General features: G+C 69.6%; 2 protein-coding genes across 2 annotated transcripts; both read right to left on the minus strand.

Annotated features, from left to right (window-relative positions):
• Nucleotides 1–149: 149 nt before the first annotated feature.
• ASIC3 (acid sensing ion channel subunit 3) lies at nucleotides 150–7,574 on the minus strand. Its single transcript, XM_066313023.1, is given in 18 exon segments — nucleotides 150–276; nucleotides 279–325; nucleotides 828–874; nucleotides 980–1,020; nucleotides 1,023–1,050; nucleotides 1,129–1,208; nucleotides 1,275–1,366; nucleotides 2,081–2,165; nucleotides 2,168–2,233; nucleotides 2,575–2,631; nucleotides 2,719–2,800; nucleotides 2,802–2,858; nucleotides 2,860–2,871; nucleotides 3,681–3,808; nucleotides 3,965–4,115; nucleotides 6,590–6,918; nucleotides 6,921–6,997; nucleotides 6,999–7,574. Coding segments are annotated over 18 exon segments (1,548 nt in total). The 5' UTR covers nucleotides 7,139–7,574; the 3' UTR covers nucleotides 150–247.
• Nucleotides 7,575–8,753: 1,179 nt separating this feature from the next.
• ABCB8 (ATP binding cassette subfamily B member 8) lies at nucleotides 8,754–13,693 on the minus strand. The gene is given in 26 exon segments (XM_066313068.1): nucleotides 8,754–8,874; nucleotides 8,958–8,993; nucleotides 8,995–9,045; nucleotides 9,047–9,210; nucleotides 9,495–9,642; nucleotides 9,730–9,863; nucleotides 9,995–10,040; nucleotides 10,042–10,090; nucleotides 10,203–10,266; nucleotides 10,269–10,338; nucleotides 10,503–10,536; nucleotides 10,644–10,660; nucleotides 10,662–10,721; nucleotides 10,723–10,771; nucleotides 10,873–10,974; nucleotides 11,051–11,136; nucleotides 11,221–11,280; nucleotides 11,282–11,383; nucleotides 11,475–11,580; nucleotides 11,652–11,713; nucleotides 11,715–11,747; nucleotides 11,826–11,981; nucleotides 12,731–12,909; nucleotides 12,912–13,000; nucleotides 13,616–13,659; nucleotides 13,661–13,693. Coding segments are annotated over 26 exon segments (2,055 nt in total). The 3' UTR covers nucleotides 8,754–8,793.
• Nucleotides 13,694–14,036: the final 343 nt, after the last annotated feature.

Here is a 14,036-nt window from a genome sequence, read left to right on the forward strand (position 1 = left end):
CGGAGCCAGCGCCTGGGGCACCTCTTTATTTGGGGGCTGTGGGGAGGGGGCATGTCCAGCGCGGGGGGGCACAGGCAGCGCATGCAGGGATGTGGGAGCAGGGCCGGGGGGCCCCTCACCCCAGCCCCCCGACACCCCCTCAGGGGGTGGGGGAGGCCTGGAGGCCGCCCCGCGGCCCGGGGGTGTCCCCCCAGCCCCCGGCCGGCGGGGGGGCGGGCTGGCTCTGCGGGGCGGCCCGGGGAGGACCCTAGAGCCGGGTGACGAGGTAGCAGGTTCGGGTGATGCCGAGACGGGGCGTGGGGCCGGGCAGGGGGGGCCAGGCGCTCTGCAGGGGGGTCGGGGGGTCAGCTCCCTCTGCCGCCACCTGCGCCCTGCCTGCTGGGGGGCTCTGCCCCTTGCACCCCCCCCTTGTGACCCCCAGGGGTCCTCCATTTGGGAGGGGACACCACCGCCTGGAGCCGGGCTGGCCCCTCCCGTGTCCCCCACCCGGCCCCCTCTCTCCGGCCCCACTGCGTCCAGAGGGGAGGTTTGGGGGACCCCGGCCCAGCTGAGGGGTGTCAGGGCAGGGGTACCCCGGAACAGGGTGCTGTGGGGGATGATGAGAATGGGGATGTCTGCAGGGAATGGGTGGGGGGTCTACAGGGCATGAGAGGTCCGCGGAGAATGCAGGGGGAATCGCAGGGAATGCGGGAGATCTGCGGGGAATGGCCCCGCACCCCCGTGCCGGCCCCGGGGAGCCCCCAGGAGCCCCATCTCCCCCCGGGGAGTGACAGCCCCACACCCCCCGTGCCAGCCCCGGGTGGCTCTGCTTGCCCCCCGACGTGTACCTGGGTGGGCGCGGGGCCGTGGGGCTGCCCGGGACCGCCGGGTGCTCCTGGACGGGCGCACGGAGGGGACGAGAGAGCGGTGAGCGGGGGCGTGATGAGGCGCGACCCCTGGGCTGGGGGCTGGGGAGGGGGGGGGCGCGGGGGGGGGTTACCAGGGTGCCGCCGTCGCTCCGGGGGCTCCGCTTCTTCTCCTGTACAGGCTGAGCAGTTTGTCCCGGAATACCTGGAGGGGCAGGTCAGAGTCCCCAGCCCCGAGACCCCTGGGTGGCCCCCGGGCAGGGGGAGGCCGGGGTGGGCTCACCTCGTACAGGTAATCAAAGATCTCCAGGATGGTGAGGAGGCTGGCACCGATGAAGAGCCCCATCTGCCCCCCGATGTCACCTGTGCGGAGGTGACGTCAGTGAGGGCAGACCCTGGTCCCCGGCACCCCCGGGCCCCGTCCCTCACCCAGCAGCCCCGCCACCTCGTACGCCTTCTTCTGTTCGATCATCTCGTAGTTCAGGGCCTCGAAGAAGATGTCCAGGACCAGCACATTGTCTCTGGGGGCACACGGGACACAGGGGACGAGGGGGCAGTGTCAGGTGCAGGGGGCCGTGCCAGGCCGTGCTGTGTCAGGCCAGGGGGTACTGTGGGACAGGGCAAGAGGGGTGCCCGGTGCTGGGGACACAAGGGTGTCTGTGCCACACCTGGGCTGTGCTGTGCCATGCCATGCTGAGCCATGCCGTGCCGTGCCATGTGTTTTCCCATTTTCTGGGGCAGGTTTGGCAGGGGAGGCCATGCCGTGCCATGCTGTGCCATGTCATGGGGTTTCCCATTTCTGGGGCAGGTTTGGGCAGGGAACGCCATGCCGTGCCATGCTGTGCCATGTCATGCTGTCACACTGCGCCTGCCATGTCACACCATCGTTTTGGGCTGTGTCAGTTGGTGTGTGATGGGGATGCCGGGTGTGGCTGTGCCATGCTGTGTCACAACTGTCACACTGTCCCAGTTCATGTCTGCTGGGGGATGCTATGTGGGCGTGCCATGTCACACTGTCACTCTGGGCTGTGCCAGTTCATAGATGCTGGGGAGGTTGTGTCACACTGCGCTGGTTCATGTCATGGGCCGTGCTGTGCCGTGTCACACTGTCACACTGTGCCCTCTGATGCCAGTTCTCATGCCGGGGCTGTGGGGCTGTGCTGTGCTGTGTCACACTGCGCTGGCGAGGTGGTAGGTGACACCGCAGTGGCAGCAGTGGTGGCAGCGTCACTCACGCAATGTACTGCTCCGTCTTGTTGAACTTCTTGGCCAGGTACTTGGCCGAGGCCTTGCTGGGGATCTTCACCATGGAGAGCTCTTGCCGTAGCGCACCATGGCGCAGGGCGTGCGACACGCGCAGTACTCGCTGTCCTTCGTCACCAGGAAGTCTGGGGGGGCGTGGGTGGGACGGGGACCCGCGGGACCCCTGCCCACGGGGGGAGGCGGGATGCTCCGGACACAGAGCCGGGTGGTGGTGGGCGCCCCCCGGGACGAGTGCGCCACGAGCGCTGTTGGTGGCACAGGGAGGGGACCCGGCCCTGCGCAATCCGGGGACAGCGGGGACCCCCACCCCAGCGAGGGCACAGGGACACCGGAGCCACACTCAGCAAGCGGTGGGGGCACAGGGACACCGGAGCTACACTCGCAGAAATGGGGGCGTGGGGAGGCCGAGGGGCCCCCGGGAGAGGCCAGGGGCGTCCCGGGCCATTGAGGGGCACAGGGTACGTACCCAGCGCGGGGTCGGCGCACTCCTTGTACTGCTCCGGGGTGCAGACGTTGGCGTTGCCTGCGGGGGAGGCGGCGGTCGCAGGGGCGCGGATGGTGCCGCGGCCCCGCAGCCCCCCGGGTGAGCCCCCGGGCGCCCCCCGCTCACCCGGCATGTGCACCATGCGGCAGTTGCAGTTCTCGGCCAGGTAGCGCGTCTCGCAGTCCAGGCGGCACGCATTCAGGCTGTTAGTTGGTGAAGAAGTCGGACTCGATGGGGGTGGCCTTGCAGTCCCCCCACGGTGGGGGGCAGGTACACCAGCTGCCGGCACCCCGCTAAGGAAAACACGGCGTCCTGGGGCCCCGTGTCCACCCCATGTCCCCGGTGTCACACCCGGCCGCGCCCCCACGTCCCAGCCCGCGGCCGTGCCGCGTCTCGGGCAGAGCTCCCCCCCAGCGCTGGGGGTCCTGCCACCCCAGAGCCCCGTCCCACCCTGTCCCCTCCTTTCGGGCCGTGGGGACGGGTGTCGCAGCAATTGTCACCTGCACTGGGTGCCGCAGCGAAGTCTGGCAGGGGGCACTGTCTGCGAGCATGCGGGAACGGGACACGCCGGGTGGGGGGCTCAGCCGGACCCCTGCCGTCCCCCCGGTGCAGGGATCATGCCGTGAGGACCCAGCCCCCCCCGTGGGTGCCAGGGCCACATTCCCCTGCCGCCGTGCTCCTGCCGCCCATGCACCGGCACACGTGGTGACACCCACCCGAGGCACCTAAATTTAGGTGTCTGGCTGGGGGGCCGGGTGCCGCCACCCCCCCGGCGGCTGTTCCGCAGGAGCAGGGGGGTCTCTGCCGGAGCCGCTGCCTGCGCAGGGGCTGCCTGGACCCGGCGTGGGGCTGCCCCACACCGTGTGCCCACGGCACGGCTGGGCACGGGGTGTCCCCACGGAGATGGCTGTGGTACCCATGGCTTGGAGTGGCCTCACAGGGACATCCCTCGCCCCCCCTTTGAGGGTCCATTCTGATCCCTTTGGGTCACCATCCTGAGCGCTTTGAGGGTCCATCCCAGTCCCTCCAGGGGCCCATCCCAGTCCCTCAGGGGTCTGTGCCCAGCCCCGGGCGCCGTGCCCGGATACCCGCTGCTGCTGGCAGGAGACGAAGGTCTGGAAGCCAGGGGCAACACCGAAGCCCAACTGGTCAATGAAGGGCGGCTCGTCCTGGCTGTGGATCTGCACCTTCACCCCCACCTCAAACGAGGTCTCGTCTGCAGAGCAGGGGAAGGGGGTCAGGTGCAGGGCAGGAGATGTCACCTATGTCCCCTCAGATGGGCGTGAGCTCACCTGGTGCCCTGAAAAGGACAAGTACTCGCCGGGGACCAGAATGCTCTCACCCATGTCCCCCCAGACAGGCGGGGGCTCACCTGTGTCCCCCCAGACGGGCAGATACTCCTCCTGCTGCACGTTGAGCATGAGCTCAAGGCCGTTGCCGGAGCCGCCCTGCAGCGTGGTCAGCACCTCCCGCCCCGGCCCCCCCGGGTTGAACGTGTAGCACTTCCCCAGGCGTGTGAAGATCTGCAGCGACACAGGGCACACGTGGGACATGGGGACAGGGCCCTCACTGCCGCTGCAGGGACCCCATGTGGACATCAGGATGAGGCATTCGGTGCCGCTGTGGGGACCCCGTGGGGACACAGGGACACACAGGGGACACGGCAGTGGGGATTCCGGTGCCCCCCATGAGCCAGGACAGGATCCCAGTACGCTCAAGCAGGATCCCACTGCCCTACAGGACCCGGGATGGGGTCCAAGTGTCCTGGGATAGGATGCCGGTGCCCCCAGAGGAGGCGAGGAGGTTGGTGGTGCCCGCGCCTGTGCTGCCGCGGCTCTGCAGGGATATTGGGTTTCGTCGCGGTTCCAGGGAACATGTGGGGACACTTGAGATGGGAGGGCACAAGCCAGAATGGTGACGGGGAGCAGGACTCCTTTGTCTCAGTGGCAGAGGCACTGTCCCCCTAGGACCGAGAGCGAGTCCTGGGCCAGCCACCCAAGGGACCCCGGGGATCTGCCCCCAGCCAGGAACCCTGGGGTGACCTTGAGTTCCCAGGGATCAGAACCCACAGCCAGGGAGCCTGGGCTGACCCTGAGCCCCGGAGCGGCCCCATGGCCCCCCAGCTCCTGCCATACAGTCCCATGGCGGCACGGCCCTCTCTGCTATGGGTGCCCCCACCCGGGGTTATGTCCCACGGGGGGGAGCGGAGGGGGCGTTGCTGTGGCAACCAGCTGCTCCCAAAGTGGGGACCCGTTGCCATGGCAATGCGGTGCCCAAGGAGGAAAGGGGGGGGGGTGTCATGGCAACGGCTGCCCGGCATGGGGATGCTGGGGGGGGCATGGGTGGGGACAGTGATGGGACACAGCCCCAGCACTGCCAGTCCTCCCGCGCTCCACATCAGGGTCACACAGGGACCCCCAGCCCTGCACCCTGGGGACCCCCAGCCCTGCTCCCCAAAGATCCCCTGTCCCCACACCCCCATCCTGCCCCAACTGGCCCTGGGGGAGGCCAGAGGAGACACAGCTCACCCCGATGGCCCTTGGGCCTCACCACTTATCCAGGGATCTCGGGGACGCTGGGGCCCAGGCTGGGACGAGGTGCAGGGACACAGGGCCACAGCTCAGCACCGTGGCCCAGGGCAGAGGATCCCGAGCCAGGACTAAGACTGGCCAAGCCTGAGGACTTTGGGGGCTGGAGCTAGGACCCTGCTGCTTCACCAGGCACATGCCACCCCCAAGTTCTGCCCTGGGGACCCTCAGCCCTTCTGCCACGTGTCCCAGCCCTCAAACCCAGCGACTCTCACCAGTGCCTGGCCATGCTATGGGGACACTGGCAGAACAGCTCTGGCCACCAGGGCACAGGGGGCACAGGGAGCATTGGGGCACAGGCCCGTCAAAGGGCAGCTCGTCCCTAAGCTGCGTGGTGAATTAATTAGTGCTCTAAGAGCATTAAGGTGACAGTAATTGCTGGGGACAGTGATGCGGACTGGGCAGAGCTGGCATGGCAGACGTGAGCTGCCCAGCGCCCACGCTGCTGCCTGGTGCTGCTGTGACAGGAGGGAAGTGTCTGTGCTGCCCATTCCGCCATCACTGCCTGTGCCAATGTCCCTGCCTGTCCTGCCCAGGCCACCGCCCCTGTCCACCCTGCCTGTGCTACTGTCCCTGCCCATCCCTGTGTCCCTGCCTGTGCCACCGTCCCTGCCCATCCCTGTGTCCCTGCCTGTGCCACTGTCCCTGCCCATCCTGTCTGTGCCACCATCCCTGCCCATCCCTGTGTCCCTGCCTGTGCCACTGTCCCTGCCCATCCTGTCTGTGCCACCGTCCCTGCCCATCCCTGTGTCCCTGCCTGTGCCACTGTCCCTGCCCATCCCGTCTGTGCCACTGTCCCTGCCCATCCCTGTGTCCCTGCCTGTGCCACCGTCCCTGCCCATCCCTGAGTCCTTGCCTTGCCACTGTCCCTGCCTGTTCTGAGGCTGCAGTGGGGTGGTGGAGGTCACAGCAGGGGACCCCCACCCAAGCCAGGCATGGAAGAGCTGCCCATGGGATCCTCTGTGCCAACAGAGCGGCTGCTGCTGGCCGTGCCCAGTGACACCTGAGGCTGGTGAGGGCTGCACCTGGGAGCACCCTGCACAAGTGACACCCCATCCAGGAGAGCGCCCCACAGCTGTGAGCGTCCTGTACCTGTGAGCATCCTGTGCCCACCACCACCGCTGCCCAGTGCCCGCATGCCAGCAGAGACCCCGAGCCCACAGAGTCCCCAGCACAGCCCTGCTCTGTCCTGGGCTGGTCACAGCTGCCCGGCGTCCCCGCAGCACCCAGGGTGGGGGCATCCCTGTCTGGCAGCCGCTGTCCCCAGCGGGGTGGGCAGGTGCTGGGAGTGCTGCGGGTGGTGGGACGAGAGAGGGGATCACCTGCCGGTGTCTGACCTCAGCGGGACTCCCCTGTCCCTCTGCAGCCCCGGGGCATGCGTGGTCCCCTCCCCGGCCTCTCGGCACTCACACGGTGAAGTTGCGGGCAGTGCAGCCGGTGCCACGGAAGGAGCACTGCAGCAGCATGTCCCAGGTCGTGCCCCGTGCGGTTGTAGAACTCGGCCATGCTGAAGGGCTTCGCCTTGAAGTTCTTGAAGTTGGCCTTGTCGCGCAGCGCGGCCAGGACGTGGGGCTCAGCCACTGCGGGTTGCTGATCTCGTAGCGCTCGTTGAGCAGCGCCAGCAGCTCGCCCACGTGGTACATGTCGTTGCGGGTGATTTTGGAGAAGCGGAACTCGTTGAGGTTGCAGATGGTGATGGCCGGGAAGGTGAGGTTGCGGGCAGCCACCTCGTCCACTTGGTGACGTGCGGGTAGGTGAGGAAGTAGGCGACGCGCTCGGCGCACACGAGCAGCAGCAGCCCCAGCGAGCCCAGGAAAAGCCGCCCAGAGCACGCGGCGCAGGGACACGGCCCCGTAGGCGAAGACGTGGCTGATGCCGTGCAGCGAGGAGCTGTGGGCGAAGGCCCGCAGGCTCGAGAGCCCCTCGCCCTCCCCGCTGCCTTCCGAGCCCCTCCTCATCCTGTCGCGGCCGGGGCCCCGCGGTGCCCCGCACCCTCAGCCATCGCCGCGCCGGGCTCAGGGCGCAGCTGGCGGCGAGGGAAGGGGGGGAGGGGGGCAGGGGAGAGGAAGGCAGGCGATGGGAGGGCAGGACCCGCCGCTTCGCCCCCCCGGGTCCGTCACGGCCGCCGCTGCCGGTGCTGCCCGACCGATGCCGCGGAGCCGCGGGCAGCGCAGCGCAGCCCCCGTCCCGGCTCCAGCCCCAGCCTCAGCCCCGGTCGCGGCGTCGGTTTCCGATCTCCGGTCCGAGCCCTGGTCCCAGATCCGGTCCCGATTCCAGCCTCGGTCCCCCTCCGGATCCCGGTCCCGGATCTAGTTCCCAGCCCCGATCCCAGCTCCAATTCCAACCCCAGCCCCGGTCCCGCTCCCCGCTCCGCTCCCGCCGCGGCGCAGCCGCCGCCGGTCCCCGCCGTCCCCCGCCGCCGCCGCCCCCGCCCTCCCGCTCGGCTCCACCCGCCGCCCCCGCCGGCGGCCCGCAGCCTTGGGGTACGGGGGGCCGAGACCCCCGGGGAAGGGAAGGGGGCACCGCAGACAGCGCCCCTTCATCGGGCAGCGCAGGGGAACCCGCCCCTCGGGGTCACACGGAGGTCCCCCCATGCCGGGGTCACACAGGGGTCCCTCCACCCCGGGAAGAGATCCAGCGGAGGCTTCACCCCAGAAAGATGCCACAGGGTCCCCCACGCCGCGGGTGACACAAGAGGTCTCCCATTCAAAGGCTGACCCACGGGACCTCCCCTCCCCAGGGGAGTCACGCAGGGCTCATCCTACCCCAGGGGGTCCCACCGGGGTCCCCCCCGCCTGGGGGATTGACACAAGGCGCCCCTATTTTGAGGGGCAGCACAGGGGACAGTCCATCCCGTGGTGTTATGAAGGGATAACCCTCATTCCCGGGTCCCCCATCCTGGGGTCATGCAGAGGGTCCCAACCCCAGAAAGACGACACAGGGTCTCTCCACTCCTGGCGTGGTAGAGGAGCCGCCACCCTGCAGGGTGACACAAGCGACACCCCCTCCCTCCAGCGGGGGCTCACAAGGGGGTCTCCCCGTCCCAGAGGTCACCCAGGGGTTCCTCCACTCCGGGGGTGACACGAGCCCTCCTTCCCCGGAGTAATATCGGGGTCCCCATCACAGAAATCACTCGAGGGCTCCTCCCATCCCGGGGGGAATGCAGGGGTCCCCATCCCGAGGCCCACGTAGGGGTTCACCCCCTCCAGTCCCCCGGCGGGCGTTGCAGCGTTTCCTCACTCGGGAGTGACAGGGATCGCACACCCACGGGTGACACGAGGGACACCCTACCCCGAGGGTCATACAGGGAACCCTCATCCCAACAGGGTCACGCAGGGGTCCCCCATCTCGAGAGGGGGCTCACCCCAAGCAGGGGGTGACACAGACGACCCCGGCCCCGTGGGGCAGCGCGGCAGGGCAGGGGGCGGGGCCAGCCCTTTCAGACACGCCCACAAACGCACGTCGCTCACTCTCGGCCCCGCCCAGAGCCGCCCCTTCCCTGTGCCAAGGGCGCCCTCCAGCGGCGCGGAGGACCCTTCGCAACGTCCCAGCACAAAGCGGAGCCCCCGTCCGCCTTCCGCCCCTGCTTTATTGGGGAGCAGCGCGGGGACCCTCAGGAGCCCTCCTTAGTCTGCCGTCGGATGAGCTCGGCGTAGAGACCCCCCAGTCGCAGCAGCTGCTCGTGAGTCCCTGCCTGCGGAGACAGCGGGGACAGCCGGACCGTGTCACCTGCGGGCGGTGACATGCCGCCCGGCCCCGCCCGGCCCCGCGTCTCACCTCGGCCACGCGGCCCTGGTCCAGCACGGCGATGAGGGTGCGCGCCTTGGATGGTGCTGAGGCGGTGGGCGATGAGCAGCACGGTGCGGGCCCGTGGCGGCGCGGTCCAGCGCCTCCTGCACCGCCCGCTCCGCCTGCGCATCCAGCGCGCTCGTCGCCTCGTCAAGGATGAGCACGGCCGGGTCCTTGAGCAGCGCTCGGGCGATGGCGATGCGCTGCTTCTGCCCCCCGGACAGCGCCGTGCCGCGCTCGCCTGCGGGACACCGCGGGGACACCGCGGGGCGGGGGGACACCGTGGGGACGGCCGTGCTGCACCATCCCAAGGGCACCCCCCAGAATGCCCGTGCCGCATCAGCCCGGGGAGACCCCTCCAGCCCAGAGCCAAGAACGTCCCACATCCGAACCCTGTCACCTCCTATCCCCACCCCGGTGCGGCCCACAGCCTCCGCTGGCACAGCTGAACATCAGCAGTGACCAGCAGCCGGTGTCCCTGCAGGGACTGCCATCACCTCAGCCGGGGTCCCGCCCTGGCCGTACCCACGATGGTGTCGTAGCCCTCAGGGAAGCTGCGGATGAAGCCGTCGGCGTTGGCGAGCTGGGCAGCCTCGTACACCTCGGCATCAGAGGCTCCTGGCTTCCCGAAGCGGATGTTCTCCATGATGGTTGTGCCAAACAGCACAGGCTCCTGCAGCAAAACCCGGCCCTCAGCACTGGGCCTCCCCTTCCCCAGGGACAGCCAGGGGCTCCCAGCCAGCAGCACTCCTGTCCCCACCTGGCTGATGAAGCCGATGACCTGTCCCCGCAGCCAGGAGGGGTCCAGGCTGGCGATGTCGTGCCCGTCCAAGGTGATGGTTCCTGCCGTGGGCTCATAGAACCGCTCCAGCAGCGCTGCCACCGTTGACTTCCCTGGGGAGGGGACCCTGAGCCCCCTGGCTCCAGCAGCACTGGGGCTTCCCAGTCTCTGGCACACACTGGGTGCACTTGGCAGAGGGCTGGGGCGCAGGAGGATTCACCCAGGGGGTGGGGGGTACCGGTACCTCCTCCAGAGGGCCCCACGATGGCCACGGTCTGGCACGGGGGCAGGCGTGAGGCTGAAGTCCTGCAGGACACGGTAGCCAGGCCGTGTGGGATAACTGCAGGGAGAGGAGCAGGGGCTGCAGGGCTTCGGGGACTTGGTGCCAATCCCCATCCGTGGGGTGGCTCAGGGAGCCATGGAGGGCCAGGCAGGGGCCTAGAGGGACTCACCTGAAGGAAACGTGCTTGAAGCAGATGCGTCCGCGCAGGGAGTGGGCGGGGATGGAGATTCCCCTTGCAGTGGCACCAGGGGCTCCAGTCTCAGCAGCTCGAAGACACGGCGCCAGCGCTCAGGACCCCGCACCACCTGTGGGGGACAGCAGGAGCACCTCATGGTCCCCAGGCCCCCAGACCCCACCTCACTGGTGCTCAGACCCCACACCACCTGCAGGGAGGGTGGCAAAAGCGTCCCTGGACCCCAAACCTGAATCCCCAGCCTCAGGGGGTGCCAGGACCCCTCACCCCACCTACCTGGCCCATCAGGATGGAGATGTTGGCCAAGGACCTGGGATGCACGAGGACAGAGTGTTGAGCTCAGGGCTGTGCCCAGGCAGGCTGTGGGGCACATGGGGTGCTGGGAGTACTGGGGGTCCCATTGAGCCCTGCCCTGACCTTTGCACCGTCTGCGAGGGCCACCAGGAAGGACATGAGGTCACCAGGCGAGAGCTCATCTCCAGCCATCAGGGAGCCCACCGACGAAGATGGTTCCCAGGACCGATGCCTGTGGGGTGGGGGCAGAGCTGGGATTTGAAGGGGACACGCAGAAGGGGGCATTTGGAGGAGGTCCTGCCCAAGGGAGTGCCTCCCCACAGCCCCCCAGGTCCCACTCTGCGACCCCCACTCACCATTGAGCGCCAGGTTGGAGAGCCCCTGGAAGGCGGCGATGCCCCGTCCCAGCTGCTCACTCAGCTGTCCAGCACGGTCCACCTCGGCACGGAACAGCCTGGGGCAGGGTTGGGCTGGGGTCCCCCCTGCCACACGCCCACCACCCCCAAGGCCCCCTACCCCTTTCCCCTTACCCTGCCTGCTGCTCCTCCATGGCGAAGGCGCGCACGGTTCCGCACATGCCCAGCGCCTCGTCGGCCACCACCGTGGCCTTGGCCACCTGCAGGGATACGGGGACGCTGGGGACAACCCCACACTGTGGCCTCGGGGCCGGCAGGACATGGGGGTCTCAGGTGAGGGGTACCTGCTCCTGTGCCTGGCGAGAGAGGCTGCGGAGGAAGGCGCCGATGAAGGCGCCGGCGCCTCACCAGCACCGGCAGCGCCACGAGCAGGAGCCCCGTGAGCTTGGGCGAGAGCAGGTACAGCGACACGAAGCAGCCGGCGGTCTGGGTGCCGCTGCGCAGGCCCTGGGGCGGGGGCACAGTGGGTGGGGGGCTGGGGGACCGCCGGGCTTGCCCAGGAGATAGCTGGGCTCACCTGGGAGACGGCTGGGCTCACCTGGGAGATGGCCAGCTTGAAGGAAGACTTGAACTCCTGGATGTCGGCCGTCAGCCGTGTCACCAGCTGCCCCGTGCGCGTGGCGTCGAAGAAGGCCACCTCCTGCCTGCCGGGGGAGCGGTGGGTTGGGGTCCCCGTGCGCCCACCCCTCCCGTCCCTCCTCCCTGCTGCGGGTACCTGAGCAGGGCACTGAAGAGCGCCTTGCGCATGTTGCCGGCCACCTGCTCGCCGACGCGGGCCCAGCAGCGCGATGTACCCGAAGGTCAGCAGGCCCTGCGGGACACGGGGGTCAGCAGGGCCGGGGGGCACCCCCGGGACCCCACACCCGCCCTTTCGGGGGTCGGCACTCACCTGCAGGCAGTAGACGGCGAGGAGGCGCAGGGCCGGGCGCCGCACCTCCCGCAGGTACGTGGGGACGTGGCCGCGGGCACACCGGGCCACCACGTTCACCAGCTGCCCCAGCAGCACCGGGATGCGCACGTTGAGCAGGGCCGCGCCCAGCGCCAGCTGCGGGCAGGGACAGGGACAGGGACAGGGTCAGGGTCAGGGTCAGGGACAGGGACAGGGCTGTCACAGCACTGGGACAGCAGCACTGAGGGTGTCAGGCCATGGCACTCTGACAGCAGGTGGCCTGGCACAGCACTGGGACAGTGGGTGTCACACCATGGCACCAGACAGCGGGTGTCACACCATGGCACCAGACAGTGGGTGTCACACCATGGCACCAGACAGCGGGTGTCACACCATGGCACTGTGACAGTGGGTGTCACACCATGGTACCAGATAGTGGGTGTCACACCATGGCACTGGGACAGTGGGTGTCACATCATGGTGCTGGGACAGTGGGTGTCACATCACAGCACTGGGACAGTGGGTGTCACGCCATGGCACTGGGACAGTGGCAATCTCATGTCAGCACTGGGATGGTGGCTGTCACGCTGTGGCACTGGGATAGCACGTGTCACACAACAGCAGATACCAAGATGGTGGGTGTCACACAATGCCATCAGGACAGGGGCTGCCGGACCATGGCATGGGGACAGAGGTGTCATGCCCCTGCACAGGGACATGGCCATCCTGCTGTGGCACTGCTGACAGCCAGTGACAGGCACTGGGATGACAGGTGTCATACCATGTCAATGGGACACAGGCCATCATACTGTGGCACCGGGACAGTGGTGTACTCCACCTCATAGATGTGACACAGGGACAATGGGGACACGGACGACCATGGCCACCCACTCGCCCCGGCTCACCACAATAGCAGCGGAGAGTGCCAGGAGCTGCGGGCGCAGGAAGGTCCAGAACAGCGGCCAGTCAAAAGGGGGCTCCGGGGGAGACTCTGGAGGCTCGGGAGCAGGGGGGACGGCGGGGACAGTGGCCTCCTGGCAGTGCGCAGCCGTGCGCAGCAGCCCCAGCACCACGCAGCCCGTGCCGAGCCCGCCAGCAGCAGGCGGCGGGGCGCCGGGAGCGCTGGGGGCAGCCGGGGGGGCGCGGCCAGCCCCAGGCGCCCCCCATACCTGAAACTGGGGACAGGGGTGAGTGAAGGGTGTCCCAGCTGGGGGAGTCCCCATGGATCACCCCAGGGATCTCAGAATGCCATCTCCCCGCACCAAGAGTTGTGTTCCTGCCTCCAAGGGACCCAGGAGTCCAGGATCCCCACAACACCGCCCGAAACCCCAGAGTCCTGGCTCGTCCCACCAAGAATTGGGGTGCCCCCACCACCCACGGGGACCGTGAGTCTGGGAACCTCTGGAACACCCCGGGGCTGCAGAATCCGAGCTCCCCACACCGCACCACCCCCAGGGCCGGGGTCGTCCTCTCAGGGTACCCCGGGGCTCCTCGGTACCTGCCCATGTGCTGCCCCCGCTCTGACCCCCGTGCCGCTGCTCCGGGAAGCCCACGTACCCCCCCGACCTCCCGGGAGCCCCGGCCGCCCCGCTGTGCCCCCGCAGGGATCCAGCTGCCTGGGAGCCCCCGAGAGTCCCCGGAACCCCTGACCGCCCCGCAGCCCGACTCGCACCCCCGAGACCCCCGCGACCCCCGCCTCTGGGCTCCTCCCGCCGAGAGCTGGGCTTCCGGCGCTCCGAGGGTCCCGAGAGCCCGGGATCCTCCCGGGATGCCCCGCACTCCCCCGGTACCTGCGGCCCGGCACGGAGGGCGGCCGGAGCCGGGTCCAAGCGCCCCGCTGCCCGCAGCAAGAGCACCGGCAGCGGCATGGCGGCGCCGGGCGGGGGCGGCCCCGGGCACACGGGGCGGGCCGGGGGCGGGCCGGGGACGGGCAGGGGCGGGCCGGGGCGGGCCGGGGCGGGCCGGGGACGGGCAGGGCGGGCCGGGGCGGGCCGGGGCGGGCCGGGGACGGGCAGGGGCGGGCCGGGGCGGGCCGGGGACGGCAGGGGCGGGCCGGGGGCGGGCCGGGGGCGGCCCGGGCGGGCGGAGCCCCAACACCGCGGCCCGGGCCCTGCGCCGGCCCCGACCCGCACCGGGCCCTTCCCCGGGCTCCGCGCCCTGACCCCTCCGGTCCCCGGTCCCGGCACAGCCGCCCCTCCCGGGGCCGCCCCC

Source organism: Sylvia atricapilla, chromosome 1 (genome assembly GCF_009819655.1).
Source record: "Sylvia atricapilla isolate bSylAtr1 chromosome 1, bSylAtr1.pri, whole genome shotgun sequence".
In the NCBI taxonomy this organism is placed as follows: domain Eukaryota; kingdom Metazoa; phylum Chordata; class Aves; order Passeriformes; family Sylviidae; genus Sylvia; species Sylvia atricapilla.